Source organism: Salminus brasiliensis, chromosome 8 (genome assembly GCF_030463535.1).
Source record: "Salminus brasiliensis chromosome 8, fSalBra1.hap2, whole genome shotgun sequence".
NCBI classification, from domain to species: Eukaryota; Metazoa; Chordata; class Actinopteri; order Characiformes; family Bryconidae; genus Salminus; species Salminus brasiliensis.
The window spans coordinates 17,175,781-17,194,603 of NC_132885.1; the positions used below are offsets into that span (position 1 = coordinate 17,175,781).

General features: G+C 39.2%; 1 protein-coding gene across 7 annotated transcripts in view; it reads right to left on the minus strand.

The window, feature by feature from the left end:
- myo3b (myosin IIIB) overlaps window positions 1-18,823 on the minus strand; it is a 103,568-nt gene that overhangs the window by 62,972 nt on the left and 21,773 nt on the right. For all 7 annotated transcript variants that reach the window (XR_011980020.1, XM_072685867.1, XM_072685865.1 and 4 more), the window contains 11 exons: window positions 12,176-12,241; window positions 6,982-7,137; window positions 3,226-3,310; window positions 2,474-2,590; window positions 2,159-2,263; window positions 1,741-1,824; window positions 1,133-1,335; window positions 921-1,019; window positions 686-800; window positions 480-606; window positions 158-368 (listed from right to left, as the gene is read on the minus strand). Coding sequence is in view for 6 of the 7 variants with exons in the window: in XM_072685867.1 (XP_072541968.1) it covers window positions 158-368; window positions 480-606; window positions 686-800; window positions 921-1,019; window positions 1,133-1,335; window positions 1,741-1,824; window positions 2,159-2,263; window positions 2,474-2,590; window positions 3,226-3,310; window positions 6,982-7,137; window positions 12,176-12,241 (1,368 nt within the window). In the remaining variant the exon portion in view is untranslated. The remainder of the gene's footprint in view (window positions 1-157; window positions 369-479; window positions 607-685; window positions 801-920; window positions 1,020-1,132; window positions 1,336-1,740; window positions 1,825-2,158; window positions 2,264-2,473; window positions 2,591-3,225; window positions 3,311-6,981; window positions 7,138-12,175; window positions 12,242-18,823) is intronic.

Below are 18,823 nucleotides of genomic sequence, written 5' to 3' on the forward strand. Positions count from 1 at the left end.
GATCAGTTGGAAGTTCTCCCAAAAATATGAAAGAACTGCATTCGCTTTTTGGTAACCAAAGAGAGGGTTGGCTACAACAAAGTCTGTAACAGCTTTTATAGTTATCTTAGTAACTTCCTTGATTGACCTTCAAATTCTATGACCTGGTCTTAATTACCAGATGTTGGTGTCGGGCTGCAGAAGGGCATTGATGCGGTTCACAATCCAGCTGAAGAGACGGCCATAGAGGGCTTTAGACATAGCGTCCCTCACGTCAGTAGCCTTGTCCACGGTATTGGTGCGTATGATGGTCTCACCCCGAGTCACCACACAGTGAGAGGTCAGCGCCTCCTGCAGCTCCTCTGGTCCTATGCACAGCAGAGTTGCCGCTGGATGGACCCAGAGTTAATAAACAAGTTAATAAACATAGTAAAACAAATGTGGAGGCATGTATTCATGCACAATATGTACTATTCACAAACATACTACAGAACTCTTACCGTTCTCTAAGGCCTCTGAGTTAGGCACTTCACTCTTATCAGTTTGGTGCTGAGAGGTGATGGATGTAAACTCAATATTGCCAGTATTTAAAATAGCTGCCAAGATCCTGTAGACAGAGTTCACCTCCTAAAAGAGGAAAATGGGATCACAAATAAATGTCTACATGATCTAAATGACGATTTAAAAATAGCTATAAACACGATACCTCTTCTGAAAAACCTATTATGCGGAAGCAGTCCTGAATGGCATCAAACTGTTCCTTGTATAATTTGCTGGACACAATGTCCTGCATCACTTTGCCATTCGCACTGTCAATGTACCTGAAAAGAAAAAAAAACAACAAAAAAAAACGCACAATCAATGTCTGAAGAACAAAGCGTGTTATGAACTTAGGAGCACTGGGACTGCCATAAAATCAATCGATGTCCAAAGTTTCAGACCTGGGAGCTGTTTTCTCTGGCAATCTGTATTTCTTGAGGCTTTCTTGGTGATAAAGACCAGCATATATGTAATAAAATATGTGGAAGTTTTTCTCTCCTCTGCCAAAAAAGAAGAAGAAGAGCGATCAGGGTAGCCTTAACTGACTTTACCTGCATTTTAGTCATTACTAATTAGTCTGTCAGGAGATGACAGCACACTAATTATTTCTCACGTGGCCTGTTTGATGACTCTTGATTTCTCCAGGAGGTACTCTGAGATCTTGGCGCCCATGACGGCCCCCGTGGGTGTGAACTTCATCTCCAAGTACTTCCCAAAGCGACTGGAGTTATCATTGATAGCAGTGCATGCATTACCAAATGCTTCCACCAGTGGGTTCACCTGAAGAATCTTCTCTCGGAGCGTTCGGTTATTGGCCTGGAATTGGAGTTAGAACTGAGCATATAAAAAATACAAGTTTAACTTCTCTAGACATTAAAACATAATATTTCAGGACTTATTAACGATGTTAGTTTTGTAACAGCTTTAAGTAGGGTGTATGGATGCGGCGTAGACGTTGTAAAATGTATACTAGGAGTGTGAAAAGTACTCATGTATCATAAAGCATCAGTGTGAAAGGGGTAATTCAACTGCAATGATTTGGGAATGTAGGTGATAGTCAATAAATTATGCAGCCTTTATAAAAAAAAACAGCTTAAAGAATTTTACAAAAATTTGAGATTTCACAATATGTTCAATGCTTTACTAAAAGAAAAATAATAATACAGCAATTGTCACAAGGTCAGAGATTTACACCCCTAAAAAATCAATGTGCCATTATACCTTCCCCAGAAATGTGAGATGTTGGACGATGAGATGGGCACTCTCTGTTTTCCCAGCACCGCTCTCCCCACTGATGATTATACACTGGAACCACAGAGGGGAAAACTCAAAAAGCACACTCAGGTTTAAGCCAAGAACATTCAATTAGGTATTTATTCAACTGATCTCCACTTGTGTCGTTTTTACTTTCCCCAATCATTTAAACCCTGTAGCTGCTCTGTACATTGTGTAAATACTTCTTAATGAATGGATCAATAGAAATACCCTAAAATGCATGGAAAAAACTCTACTTTTACAGTAACTCCAATTCAAAGTTAAGAACATATTTGCATTCTCCTGTCTCCTGTCTCATCATTTTGGACTATGACAATATGCCGCAGATCACACAGGTGTCATTAAAGATCCTTGAGGTAGATACCTGGTCCTTGCAGAAGGTCACCATGCCCTGGTAGGCTGCATCCGCGGTGGCAAAGATGTGAGGAGGATTATCTAAGCGTTTTGCCCCATGATACAGCCTAGAGAACTGCAGAGAGCAAGCAAAAGAGAAACAGAACTTTTTCCATGAAGAATACAAGTAAACATATCTATCATCTATAATGATTAAAAGGAACAAACCAGTTTCAGGTGGATGCCTGTTTGACTGTGCCATCTATTATTGTGAATTTGATCTAGAACTGTAGGTCAGTTTGTGACTAATCTGTGTGTTTACTTTGTTGTGTCGGACTGCACAGACCTGTGGAGAGTAAATGCTCAGGCTCTGAAATGGATTTAGTGCAATGAGGATGTCTCCAACATAGGTGTATATCTGCAGCTCTCCATAGCGCCTCTGAAGATGTGAGATTATGGTTTCCTATGTGAAAAAAACAAAAAACAAACAAACAAAAAAACATACCAAGAAAGACAAATTAAATATCAATATGACAAGATTGTTTAATACGCTAATAGGATACTGATCATCATCACCGGAACTCATCACCAACTTCCTAACTCATCTCAGGGACTAGACAAGCGGTGTGTGTGCATTTGCACATCTGTGTCAGCAATGGGTGCAAATTAAGCTAACTGAAGGCATACATTAGAAGGGGTGTCCACAAACATTTGGACATATAGTGTATATTGTTGCTGTCATTTGGAGCATTTCTATTGGTCCATTCGACATTTTGACCCAATGTAAAAAATCAACTACCAAATTCAAATTATGTAAAACATTTTTACATAAAATTTGAATATATTAAAGATATATATTAAAGATATATATATATGAAGGAGTTTTAGGCTGAAATTCAGGTCGCTACTAGTAGAATGTCAGTCCAGGAATGATAGATGACAGGGTTAAAAAGGGGTGACGGGGAGGTGGAGGGGGACTTGTCGTACATACGTGAATAAGGTAAAGATGGAATTCATAGGACGTTAGATTAGAAAGGAGAGGCATGTTCCTCCATTGTAAAATACTGTCATCATATTTAGTCAAGGGAAAACAAATACCTCATCCAAAACCTCCAAGTTCACCAGGTCGTCATCAGGGCAGCTCGCAATGAGTAGCGTTTTCCGTGTATTGATTCGTTCATGCCTGTAAAAACAGTAATAACCAGGCATTCATACACAGATTTCATACACAAAATTGAGTGGTAGAGCCTAGAGTGGATTTGCCTTCTGGGGCTTGTAGTCTATTATAGCACGTAACAGCAGCACTTGATAGGACTTTGCCCCTGTATTGTGTGTTATGACCTATGGAGCAAGAGGTTAGCAAGGAACCAGCTGGTCCATTCACAAACAGCACAGAGCCCTGAGGCCTTGGGCAATGTGTTAGACTGTGTAAGGGAGGGGAGGGGAAGAGAGAGAGGCAGAGAGAGAGAGGTTACTGTTCATAATTATACTAAAATAAAGCAGTATATCAATAATAAAGGTTAAACATTTCATTCATAAAAGGTGTGTATAAATACATTTACATTACATTACATTTGTCTTTGTGGTAGATCTAGGTCTGTTAGATCATGCTCCAAAATCCTTACACACGTCACAGGGTAATATAAAAACACAAGTGCCTTTGCTGTTTCAGACACTGTAGGACATACTGTATGACAGACTGACCTATACACAGTCTATATACTATATACAATGATACAGAACAATCAGATTAACAGTGTATTATACACTGTCAGACACCTCACACACAATAAAAAAGTGCAAGGCCAGTAGCCCCTGTCTTTCTGCTCCAGACCCACTCACCATCTCCTTCTCCAGCAGCGCCCTCTCTTCAGTAGCGAACACACCCTGAGTCTACACCTCCTTTTACTTCGCATCACACTAGTGGCCTTCAACCACATTGCAGTGTTGGATTGTGTGTGTGTGTTCCTCAGCCCGCTTTTATTCCCTCATTTCCTAATCTGATCTTCACCATCAGTAACTAAACTGGGAGAGCAGACACTTTTCTTTCGCAAGCCCATAATCTCATTATGTCCTTTCTCTGGGTGCTATTCTCTCTCTCTCACTCTCTCACTCTGTCGTATAACAGAATAAGAGTCCAAGATTCTAGAAACGCAGGGAATTAAACTGCATGAGCAGTCTGTACATTCTCAACCCATCCATGTCTAAAACTAAATCTAGTATGATAAAGTGAAACATCACAGAATGTGTTGTGACTGGTATAAAGTGATGAAATATAAAATTGTGCTTTAGATGAAAACCTAAAAGTGCCCATTTACGTTTACATTTTAGACCAAGAGTTTTAATAGGAAACTCTTTTCAGACATGTTTTGTTTCAAAATTTCAGAGACAACAAATCTCAGACATGGACATTAATGAGTAAAAAAGGAAGGTGATTAAATGGTTCTTTGGTATAATGCCACTGAAGAACGGTTTAACTTGTAGTAATAGCAGCTGGGGTTTTAAAGAACCATCTATTAAAAAGTGCTGTAGGGCCAGCAGAGTGATAAAAGCTAAAACTCTGAGAATTCTCTTGATCTCATTAAATAAATACGATATTTGCCTAAACCTTTGAAAGTTTTGATCAATTGTATTGATAAAATAAATCAGTGGGGGTCCGCTGATATTGTTTTTTTTCTTCCCCAAACACGAAGGGATCCCTGGCTGTAGTCCTTTTAAGAACCACTGCTTTAGGGAACCAACAGTAGTTGGTCTACAGCAGCACATATAATTTTTTAAATTTACTAAACAGATGTTTTAGTTATATTTTTTCATTCTCCCAATTTGGTATTCTCCCAATTAAATCACCCAATCATAACTCCCACCAGAATTCCTGGCATTGCCAGGCAGTCGGCATGCTTGGAGGAAAGCCCTGGGTTCCAAAGACGCCTGTGCCAGCCAAAATCACTTTAAGAGTGACGAGGGGCTAAAGCGCCATCTACCCACCCTGAGAGATGGTGCTCTCTCGGACTCTGGCTGCTGATGGCAAAGTGGCATGGCTGGGGATTCAAACTTGCCACCCCCAGGCCATAGTGAAAGCGCATTAGACCCGCTGAGTCAATCAGAGTTTTTTTAATTTAAAAAGCATAACGTAACTGTTTCCGAGTAAACTAAAACCTCACTTATCCTCACCAATGCCTGACAGACTGCACTGTCCTGCATACTGTCACCAAAAACCTGTAACTCCAAACTGCCAGCTTTTCAGGAGAAGAAAATCATTCTAGCTTTCAATGAAAGTCAATGTGAAAAGATTTTATTATATATATAGATTTTTATCTATTTTATTTTGGAGTATTTCTAATGATCCATTCATCACAACATTTTGAAACACTGCAAAAAATAACTGCTTTCAAATTTTATAAAAAGTAAAAAAAAAAAAAAGGCAAAATGGAGATACAAGCTATTTGCATGACAGCGGCAATATGTTAAATTGTGGATGTAGACGAATGAGGATAGGACGCTGATATAAGCAGTACAGCTATGTGTCATGTAGGGTCAGACTACTGTATTAGTCTCAGCTTTGTTCACTCAACTCAAACTAAACCGCCAGCATCCTGAAATAAACACATTATCCAAGGCTACATAACTGCTCTCTTACAAACAGGTTACACACACTGTGTGTCTAATGCACTTTTCACAGGAGTGGTGCAGGGAATCTGTACTGGTGTCACACAAGAATACTGAATTTTAACTTTGATTACGTGTAACTTGCAAAAAAGTACAATTGCTGGGTGATTCAAATTGTGAAAAAAAACAGTAAAAATGTAAACAAAATTTAAACAAAATTGTAAGTTTTCTTTTTGGAAATCTGCTTCACATTCACATGGTTCTCTCTGGCACAATTTTAAGAAAAGAATCTAGAACAAATACTACTTACTTAAAAAAGTAGCACTTAATATGGGACTTTAATATGATCTAATATCATGATACTGTGATCCATATTTGGAAAACAGTGGGATGATTAATTTTACCATTCACAATATTTCCAAATAAACACTTTGGTATTAGGTTCTTCATTTTCTACATAATTTTATGAGCTGGAGTTGTTTCACATTAAATATCCCCTAAGTGTACAGATAAATAAAAATAAATCAACTCCTGTCAGAAAGAGAGTGTTTGATGCTTACTAGGTCTGATTTAGGATCCAGTCAGTGATAACAGTTAGTCTCATTAATATAAGCCTATGTCCGAACAAACTTGCATCACATGAGCATCACTGTAATGCTCCCCTACCACATCACATCCACAGTTCACTGAAAGCAGGCAAAGGTTGGTTTAGTCTTGGCAACCAGTGCAGCTCAAAGAGAGAACATTCTGCCCCCTACTGGTTAAAAATAATTCAACACAAGTCAAGCCATGCTCCACATACAACAGCTGTGTCAAAGATGAAGAAGAATCATTGTATAGCAATGTCAAAAACGTAAACAGCAGCAGCCCATATATCACTGCACTGAAGTAATGGCACAGGTTATTCGAATGTAGCACATTTACATAACTCACTGTGACTCAGGTCACCACTGATGACCCTTTTTAAGACACTGTGCCGTTAACCTGACCCCGGAACATAACTGCTGTTGTCAACGCACATTTAGACAGACTACTGACAGGACTTCAATATACAGGGATCTGCTTTTCAAAGCAATGTTCTTCTGATTTCAAGGACAGAAGTAATAAATTCAGATAACACTCATAAAGTCAAGCACTTTGGTGTACCATAAGTGTGTCCACAAGCATTATTAAAGACCTGAAAGAAAAAAAAAAATGACTTAAGTCATGTTTCAAGCCACTTTCAAGGCTGAAGAACGATGCACATACTTGGTCCTTGTCCTGCAGCCAATGTCCTGCTGGTCCCGTATGAGCGCTGAGAGCTGTTTCCTGAGCGCAGTGTCTTTGCCATGAGCCTGCTTGATGAATGGGTGCTCTAGCAGATGGGTCACCGAAGGACGTGCCTCAAAATCTTTTATCAAACACCTGCAAATTTGTGCAAAAGAGAGCAAAAACAGGATTATTACAAAGAAAACAAATGTAAAGTCAGAGAACCAAACAAAAAGAGGTTCCTTATGTGCCTGCATTAGTTTAGATCTGTGGTCACCTGAACATCCTCCTGTGGCCTGCCTCAGATCTAAACTGTAGAAGGGTAGTGGTTCACAAAACTAAACAAGATACACACACCCTCTCTCTCTCTCCCATAGGAACCAGTAGAAACAGCCTTATCCTCTCTCCACAGCCCTGCTTTTGTCATGAAGCAGACAGCACTGTTGACTTATCGACCTTCCCAATCTCTAAGAGGACAACTGAATGTACCATGTCGGATGACCCTACTAGTCATGTTGCACAATAAACACCACACATACAGTTCACAACACATACCACATTATAATGTCACCACAGTGTTACCTAGCATTTATATTTACATACCTCTCACTGGTAGTGCAGCATTCAATGTAAATTGTCACTGGCTATGCAGTATTCTCTACCATTCATGTCTATGTAAAGCATAGCTGGGTATGACTTATACCTTACCATTTCTGCCTATGTAAAGTATCACTGGGTATGCAGTATTCATGCATGGTGTATGTAAAGTATGCCATTTCCAAAACCATTCATGCCAAAGCATATGTAAAGCATAGCTGGCTATGCCTTATTCCCTACCATTCCTGTCTATGGGTATACAGTATTCACCACCATTTATTTCTATGTAAAGCATCACTGTGACAGCAGTTTTCATACCCAGTAAAATTCAACTCTACATAATGTTTTCCACTGGATATGAGTTATTCACTACAACTCATGTCTACGTAAATGATGTCTATGCGTATGCATTATACACCACCATGTATACGTGAAGTGTTTCTGCTTATGCAGTATTCATTACCTTTCACATCTATTATAAGTATTTATATGTATGCAGTATTCATTACTATTAACATTCTTTGTAAAGTATAACTGGGTTCGCAGTATTCACTGCCATTCATGTCTAAATATAAAATGATGTAAATATCACTAGGTCTGCCTCACACAACATAGACATGTGCATCTGTGGACATAAGAGGGCATAAACAGCATCTGTTTAAATATTAGGAATGGTAACATGTCAAACACAATAGCCGATCGGGTGAGAACAACACATTCAGCATGTTAGATTACATTGATGAAGTGCGTTATATCTGAGACACAATAAACAGGCAGATCTCAATAAACAGGCAGTCACATGACAGCAGTGGAAGCAGGATAGGGCTAAGACAAACAACAAGCACCTAAATGACACTATCCTAATCTACACTGAAATTCACCCTGTCTGCCTATCACCTCTACCATTCTGTAGACAGCCGTGCTAGAAGCCATTAGAATCACAACATTACACCAAAGGTTCTGCCATTAGCGCTGTGCATGGCTGGGCTTCTAACAGCAGGGCCATGCTGATACGAAACAGGAGGCAATTCTGCTGCACAATTACGGACACTGCTGATGCATTTATTAGCGAGGGGAACAGCAACGCCATTTCATTCAATTAGGAGAGAGAGAGGTGTCCAATAAACAGCCTGCTCCACCTGATAACATTGTCTGCCCTCCTTTGACTAAAGCACCACAGTTTTACACACACACTGACTGGATTTATCAAAAATAATGGTTTCTGATCTTGCTGATCTGGTGGTCCTCAAATCACTATTTGTCAGTCATTTATGGCACCTGATTACTGATGGTGTTGTTTATAAAATGGCATTATTACATAAAATTAGATAATGTAACAGATCAAACCAGGAAACTGCCAGGAAACTGAAAAATAGGCTAAAATGCTTTTTGAGCCACAGCTAATTTCCCAACTTTCTGCTGTTGCACAGGATGTGCTGAGAGTTCATTTATTATACCATGTAGCAACCTATTCTCTAAAGGGTCCTTTTTTAATTTATTTTATTTATTCCCCTGAGCGTAAACGTATGACATTTCGGTTTGTTTTTATACAAAAACAGTCTTTTACATTTACATATTTTTTAACCTCTCTTGATTGTTTAAATTGAGTCTGGTTGTTGTTGTTGCTGCTACTGTGCCTTTAAGTTTAATATATGCAAATATGCACCTGTGCTCTGATTAGCTGCAATGCATTGTGCCTATTCTGAAAGAAGTCTAAAACACTCTTATAAACTTCAATGCTTCAATGTGAATGAGCAGGACTAAAGCACTGTAGGCTGGAAAGGTGTGCATAGGTAAATGGTATCACACAAAAACAGTGGATTCACCATGAGCTTGTTTTAGGGCTTATTTTCTATATGTGGACAGTGTAGCCTGGGGAGCGAATGACATATTTTGAACCATTAAAATACTTTAGACCCAGTAGTTCACACCTTTTTACTCCCATAACTGCATTACTGTCATAATTAACATTTTACAATTGTTTCATAAGCCTAAAATAGAACCTGGGGGGACTCCACAAGATATTACTATTCAAACTGTTCCAAAACAAATTACAATGGTTTCTGCATTAGGATTAATTACTAAAAAATAAACCTAGGATTAAAGGGGTTGGCAGTGTTTATATATATATATAGGATAGAGCTCTTAATTTAAACAATGAAGAATATTTAGTTTGTGTTAGCCATTTAAATGGCAACACAAATGTGAATTGTTGGAATGCTTTCTTGGAATAACATTAATACTGTAAATACAATGTGTTTGCTGATCCATTCTTTCATGCCAATCAGGTGTCATAAACTTGGTAAGGCAGCTGACAGCACTACAGATTATGATTATGACCCAGTCTCTGCTTTTAATTCATTAGGCTCAGCTGATTCATGACTAACACAAATAAACGAGACAATTTCAGACTCCTGTTGTGCACACAAGCTCTTTCTCAAGATTTTTAGTTAAAAAGAATACATAATAATATCATATAATATATAATAAAATAATATTCCACTCTTTCAATTCCTTTGTCACACACATATACATTCACACACACAGACAAACACACACACACACACACACACACACACACACACACACACACACACACACACACACACACACACACACACACAGAGAGAGCTATGGCAAGCATTATTCTGCACACACAAGCTCAGTTATTGAATTTCTCCTTTTTATTTCCCATTTCTCCCCACTGGCAAACACTGACTGGAATTAGACCATATATTTGGTGAGGTCACTATAGATGTAAGCTGTCATTGTATGTTTTGCACATACAGAAATACTCATAATTCATCTTGTCATGATACAGAGCAGTAAACCATGTCAGCCATGAAAAAGGCTTACATTATAACTCTACATTATGCCTTATCAGCGTGCAGTGATATTAATATCGGAAGGAGACGTCAATAAAAATATACTACTGCTCATGAAAAGGACGTGCTAAGAACAAAATGTACATTCAGTACATCCAGAGCTGATGTTTTTTTTCTGGAAGGAAAGAAGGATAAAATGCTATTCATGTACAGCGTGACTCTACATATTAATAAAAATATATATAATATTACAACTATATGCACTATTGTATATATTTGCATGATATACAGTAAATATTTCCAGCAGATTCTAATGCACAATTAGGCATCTACCAATGCCTTTCATCAAATACAAAAAAAGATAAATCATTATCATCAATTTGGTATGGGCAAAAGTATGGGCACACTTTTTTATATTTTATTTATTTATTTATTTTTCATTTTTTGCTCTTGATCAGCAAATTTAGTTCTGAAGCTTGTCACCAATTGTAATGCTGACTGCTGAATCAAATTTCCAAACTATACACATTTTCTGACTCTTCGTACCTTGTTTATACTCACTGTGTTAGGTTCCTCTAGACAACTGTCTAGAGACCTGAAAAAGGAAGTACTCTATGTACTCTAAGTACTGTAGGCTATGAGAAGACAGGCAAGTATTTTCAACTTGTAGTTTCTACAGTGCAGACTGTAAAGTTCAAGGAGGCTGTGAAGGACAAGATGTGATCTGGAAGACTAAGAAAATTCTAAGAGAACTACTTGTATGCTTGTAAGACCTTATAAGGCAAATCAAAACTTCCATGCTGCAGAACGCCTGAAGAATCCAGATGATTTTTGGAAACCAGTGCTGTGGGTAGACGACGTCAAAATAGAACACTTTGGCCACAACCAGCAAAGGTACTTTTGGAGGAAAAAAGGAAATGTATTTAATGAAAAGAACACTTTCCAACTGTGAAGCAAGGGGATGGATCTCTCAGTTTTGTAGTTGTGTTGCTGCCAGTGGCATTGACAATATTGCACAGATGGAGGGAAGAATAGATTATATAAATACTAGCAAAATCTGGATGCAAATAAACCATTTGTTAAAAGGATGAAGCAGAAAAGGTGCTAAAACATACAGAAAAACTGAAGCTTTTGGAATGGCCATCACACTCCCCTGACCTAAATTTCATAGGAAATGTGTGGGTAGACATTAAGCCAGCAGTGTATGCAAGCCTGCCCAATAATATTAGAACTAGATGCCTTCTGCAAAGACGAGGGGTGAAAATCAATCAAATATTAGACTTTTAGTCCTGACTCTGAAGGGCCCAAACTTTAGCACAGGCCACATTGATGATTTTTTTTTATATTCTGAAAGACAGATTAACTAGCGGATTCGGATTTGTGAATTACTGTGTTAAATATTGTGTTTTATGTTTGAATACCTACGAAGCCTGTGTTTACTACATCTCAATTTAAAAAAAAGTATTGTCTCATTTGGCCAAGGGCTTCCAAACACTGCGTTGGCCAAAGGTGTCCAAACTGTAATTAAGATTTATGCAGCCACTAAAAGTATTATTCATTTTTCCAACAAAAAAGTATTGAATTGTTCTGTTTTGGAAGTGGGGGCAGCTTTCATAGGGATGACAAAGAAGAGCAACAACCCAAGAGAAAAAAAGCAAACAATAAAAACACAATTCTTCATCAAGGTTAGTCCACTGATCTCTACCATCATGAAGGCATTTGCTTTCCCACAGAAAGGAGTGAAATAGACTAAGAGAGACCACAATACTCACTGAGCAATGAAGTGGCTGAAACTTCTGCACCACTGATCCGGATGTCGAAGTGTGGGAGATGGGTTTCTATGTGCAAAACAAACAAACACACATACATCTCAGTGAAGTGGAAACTCAAATGTTCTGAAACTTTAAATGAAATGTCAAAATAACAGGTTTAGAATTAACTAAACATCCAGAACACAGAAGAAATGTAGCCAGAATCACATAAGTTACATTTTATTGACCCCTGCACATCTCTCACTTCTATAATTGGATAGGAACTCAATCATTTCCCATTCCTGTTCATGTAGTTACTGTAGCTTCCATTTATTCAATAAGTCTTAGGATACAGTCTTACAAAGGAGTTTAACGGGTTGAGTGCATCCTTTGATATCTGCAAAGGCTTGCCAAATTTCTGTTTTCCCCTCATTACATCAGAATTCACGGACAGCAAGCTGATTAGAAAGATTTTAAAAGCAGAGCAGTGAGCACTGAAGTCGTAAAGGCTGGATTTGGGTGTGGGCCAGGGCCGAACCGCTCTGCTAGAAGATGACAAACGAGCAGAGGCTCAGGGTGTCTGTCAGGCAGCATCTGCCACAGTGCTGCCGAGTTATGAGAGCAAGTAATTCTCCTGTCAGCAGCTCTGGCTTATGTCCATCCATTGGAAGACAAACACCCACCCACCAGCAGGGGCACGTAAGGTACTGGCTCTGCTGGGACAATGGCCTTCCATACACATACCATACCCCCAGAATTCCTCCAGAACTGGAACCCTATAGACTAGCATTTGAAGATGTAGACTCAAGTCATCTCCTATTAAAGCAGCATTATGCAAGAATTGGAATTTGCTCCTGGGCTCCCCTACAGTCTGGAAGTGAAAATTGCATTTGAGCCACCACTAAAGGACACACAATTTACAGGCATTTTATAAGCTGAGAGATACAGATACAGTAAACGTCATCCTGCCCGCTTCACCAAGGTTACATTGTGCAGTTTCTGTCATGAGGTAGAAATGTTATGTAATAGGGCTTCTCTAATGCGTTACCAATGCGCAGGTTCGAATCCTGGCCCATGTAACTTTGCCAGCAGTGGCCGGAGCCTGAGAGAGCGCAATTGGTTGTGCTCTCCCTCTTCCTATAAAAAAAAAGGCAGTGGCTATCTTCACATGTATCGGAGGAGACATGTATTAAGTCCTTACCCTCCAAGTTTCAGGATTATTGCTAGTGTTAGGGGGAGCTACGAAGGGGTGTGTAAACTGGCACTAAAAAATATTTGACAAACAAATTATTTAATAATAAAAATAACCTAATCTACATAATACTTTTTAAGAGTCAATTGAAATAAGTTAGGTCTGAAACATTAGCGAAGGTTCAAACTTTGGGAGTTGGAACAGATTGGCCTTCCATGACATATCGCCAGATTCTATTTCATCATTTAATTGCTTAATTGCCATAAAGGATAAAGGATACCCAACACCCCCCCCCACACCCAAGATATTCCTTTCATTCAGTAACTCTTAATCGCTGTACTTTATTGCTGATTGAAGTCTCAACCAAGAGACAGAGACCAAGGTGCAGTACAGGTTTAAGGACAGACGCACTACTTAAAAACACATCTCCTCTCTCTCTTTCATCATAAACTATCAGTAAGAACAAAGCAGCCAGGCACATAAACCAAACCCCTGTTAAGCACTGTTTTCTTTTTTTTTCCTAGCCGGTAATCTGTCATTCTCTGCTGCTCTAAGTCACTCCGTTCTTTGATAGAAATTCAGACAGACAGTCCTCTCTGAAGAGCAGATCAAAGGAAAATAACTGACTCCTTCAGTGCTAACTATAATGCGAGCCCGCAGCTACGCTCTCGCCTTGATGTTGCGGCGAGCTGCTTCTACATAACAAAGTGAAGGCAGCATGGCTGATGGCGCTGCGGAGCTCATTGTGCGGGTTACAATCTGCCACCGTCTCTCTCCCCCTCGTCGTGTGTTTGTGAGGGCACAGAGACAGCATGTAAACAGCAGAGGTTTATTCTAATGGAGGTGTGGAGCAGCTAAACGCATGTCAGAGAGCACAGTGCCAAGCGCACACGCTGTCAGCAACGGGCTCAGAACATCGCTTAGTTACGCTAGGGATGACAACCTGGAGACACACAACACATAAACACACACACACGGTTTGTTTGTTTTCCTGTGTTTGTGGGTTATCCCACTGATTTCTGTATTATTGTAGCCTAGCAATGCCACACTTACACAGAACACATCTCTAACTTTAACCTCATGAATCAAAATCTCAGCAGTGGGTCATTTTAATTGGTCCAATACTAGATGCTAAGAATGTCCCTACATCAATCATCCAGGGGATATCTGGGAACACATACCACATACACAAGGTTTCCTGTTTAGTGGGGTCCTATACCATTGACTGCTATTACTGCTATTGGTTTTTCACTATAAAGAACCAGGCAAAGAACATTCAGGTTGTCCTTTGAATTGCCATGGATCAATATAGAACTACTGCCTTTACCAAAGAACCTTTAAGGAATCACTTTATAAAGAGTGTAAAGCAACCCCAACTACACCATTACATCAGTATTGAAAAACTATATTTTTGAAACTGTTTTTAAAAGTAAGTAAGAAAAAGTGCTTTTAATTACTTTTGCTTATTTACAAAATGCAGCATTATGAGAGAATTGGTAATTCTCACTCCTGGGCAACCCTTACTATCAAACTCAACATTAAATATGGATATGGACGGTGGCTTCTGTCCGTACTCTACGTTAATTTCCTTCTCATTTGAGCACAATATCTGAAAGCTTATGGATATGTAGCCAATAGTTCAAGTGAAACACAATCACCACCATATGGACAGAACATTACCGTTTTCAAAACACACACACACACACACATAGAATCATTGGTTGCTTTTATACAACATCCTGATTTAATGTCTTACAGAGCAGTCCCCCTTTGCTCTCAAAACAGCCTCAGTTCTAAGTGGCACAGATTCTACAAGATGCTGGATATTCCAGTGATGAATGATTGGTAGTAAAAGGCCCGAAGTGTGCCAAGAAGACATTTGCCACACCATTACAACACCTCTATCAGCCTGGACTGTTGACAGTGTTGTCCATGGATTTAACCAATTGGTGCCAAATTCTGACATATACCATCTGTGTGACTCAGCAGAATTCAAGATTAATCTGACTGGGCTTAATTCCTCCAGTCTTTAGTTATCCAAGTCTGTTGGGCCTGTGCCCACTGCAGCCTCAGCTTTCTGTTTTTGGCTGACTGTGGAGTGTGGAGTGGAGTCCAATATGATCTTCTGCTGCCCATCAACTATAAGGTACAACCTGTTGCCTTTTACTGGATATTTTTTATTATTATTACACCATTCTGAGTAAACTCTAGAGACTGTGGTGGTGATTATTCCAGGAGATCAGCAGTTCTAGGAATACTAGTAACATCTAGAAACCAGCACGTCTGGCACCAACAATCATTTCACTCTTAAACTTACGGAGATCAACATTTTTCCCCAATCTGATGGCTGCTTACCTGAAGCGTTTTGGCTGTGTGGCCCAATGATTCTATGCATTTCAATGTTGTTACACAACTGGCAAATTCAATAACTGCATGAATGAGCAGGTGTAGCCTTTCCAATTCATCAGTAACCAATGAGACATGTGTTTAAACATGCTTCCATTTTAGCAGCCTGATACTACCGGTTGGTCCTGATGTTTTATGCTTTTTAGCCAGGACATTTGCTTTTCATATTTTTGTTGGGTATTCAAAATGTACTAACATTAACCCTAAGCTTAAAATCAGCAACCAAAAGCAAAAAGAAAAGAAAACATTTCAGGTTTTACAATTTCTCCAAAGAATAACCAGCATGTTTTGTATAATATGCTTTTTCACTATGGTTCTCAAGTCCAAGGGATATCTGTTCCTCACAATGAGCTTAAAACAGTCACACACACATATACACACTTGTTAGTTTTAATGTGTGATAATTTACTCATGTATATGGAGAGTTTTTGTTGTTCTGGGTTTGTACACCTTGGCTTGTACATGAGGATGGTTGCATTATAAATGCCCTGCTGGCCTCAGAAAGGCAAAAGACATACACAGATAGAGACTTCCTCTACTCATCGCCCACTGAAAATGCACCTCATCCATCATAGAGAAGCCTGCCCACACACACCCAGCTATACACACACACACACACACACACACACACACACACACACACACACACAAACTCTTTCTATAAGTCGTCAAACTCATAGATAGATAAATGCATGTATATAAAATTTACATAAAGACAATTACATCATTTGTTATCATTTGGCAACCACATAAAAATGCTACATGCAAAAGAAGTGTCAGGCAGAAAAGATGGCTGCGTTTCTACATCTTCATCAAAGAAAATGAAAAGGCACCATTAACAAGTAAATGCATTTTATGGTCAGTTCATTAAGCTTCGGATTAATATGGAGAAGAACGACTAGAGTGGGCTGGGGATAAAAATATCCAGATAGACATACAAACATGACTCAAACAGAAAGTCTAACACCATCCCGGCCTGTGTATGATAGATGGGCCGGCAGACATTTTGTCAATAGTAATCTGCCACATACAAAAGGCCCTGCAATTTTTCTGAACCACCAAGCAACCGTAGCGGCTCCTCAGCGATTATTTCTGAGAAAAGCAGTCAAAGTCACGGTTCAAACCTTGAGCAGCCTGCAAACTAAAAATAGATTTGAGGCTGTTGCTCAGCGGGACAGCAGAAGCAGGGGGACTGTGTTCATGTTTGAGCAACTCTAAATGCTTGTTTAATCCATTTAATGGACTAACTAGTTAGCTAGCAATGATTAATCGTTGTTATTTTCCCTTTTATTTCCAGAAACATGCCTGCAATTATACCCTACTACTGTATTAACAAGTCATTTAGATCTCAGTGTTGGTTTTACTCAAGCTTCTATTGACTTGGTATATAAGGTCATGGCCCTGGGCTCACAATGTAAATTCAGTAGAGTACACAGCCATGTTTACCACGTGAAGGGTGCTGGGTTGAATCTGGGGTGTTGCAGCAGGTTAACAAAAAAAATGCTACAGGGGTTCTCCAAGAGCAGGTCTGGAATACTTAATCCATTATCAGTAATGCGACTGGAGGGTCAATATTACATTTTTATGGTTGGGTAGGTTACAGCATGGAGAATGCAATTAACATTTAGATCCTCGTCAGAACAATCAGAGCATTGTCTCAGTTGGCAGTAATTAATTCTCCTGTTAACGGTTTTTACAGCCCCTGACTTTTATTTGCACCATTATTGACTTGATACATCAACTGGGGAAGCATTATATTTATGTCTACCGTCAACACAGAGGGGAAGGGAAGAGACACGTCCTTCAAAGCTGAGTGTTTCTGCCAGAGATGAAGAGGCTATGCTTAGTGAGGAAGAAACGAGAATATGAATGCAAATAGGGCAAGAAAGCCCTCCATGCTGGAACATGAGCTGCAAGCTCTACTGGGTAAGCAACTGATAAACATGTGGATTAGTTCCAGAAATCTTTACGTTATAAACAACTCTGGCTTTGAAGCTTTAACGGCAAATGTGCACCACTCTCACAAGTTGTGGAGGTATAGTGTATGCACAAGTGCCAGAAGATTTCATATTAATGTGCAGTCTCTCACACCTGGAAACCAATTGTAATTTACTGCACTCCATGCATTTAATATTTATTTATTCATCATAACAGTAATACCACTGAAAAAAAAAAAAATTATTATCTTTAGTGATAATCGTCCACAGTGGCATCTGTTAAGAAGTGGGATATATTAGGCAGGAAGTTAGGCCTTGAAGGTGATGTGTTGAAGGCATAAGAATCGAAGCCACTTTGATAAGGCCCGAATTATAATGCAAAGATGACTGGTTTTCTGGTATGCAGTAGTCATTACCTACCAAAAGTGGTTCAAGAAAGGAACTACCTGTATACTGGCAACAGAGGCATCTCATTGATGCTCATGGAGGCCCCACTTCACAATTTCCAGCACTTAAAGGATCAGGATGTTTTGGTGCCAGATACCACAGGACACCTTCAGAGGTCTTGTGGATACCATGCCTTGAATGGTCAGATGTTTTGTGGTAGCACAATTATTTTTTTTAACTGCTCATGTGCTATTTTCAATGCCTCTATGCTGGTGCAATATGTGATTATTACTAATTAATTACATAACACTTATGCTGTCTTGGACCAGAGATGGCTGTGTCATTACAGGAAGCGGAAAACCAACAGCAACAACAGGGCCAACACTAACTAACTAACTAACTAACTCAATCAATCAATCAATCAATCAATAGATCTACAGCTGAAGAATCTACTTTCCTACTTATATCTCAACTTCCTATGCGTTGCTGCATGTGTGATGTTTGTGAGATCATCTAGAATGCCTCTCATCAGGAGAGATCCTTAACAGGAGAACTTCCTCTCATCCAGAAGCTGTATGTTCCACTGCAGATCTAAGGAGAACAGCTAGGTTTTTTGTGAGGCTGCTTTTACTTCTACTTGAGTCACACCTGAATACAGGTTTAGGCTACTCTACCCACCTCTGGCAGTGTCTAAATGGCTGCTATTACTTTGCATGCTGATATTACCCACCCAAAGGAGTGGTGTAA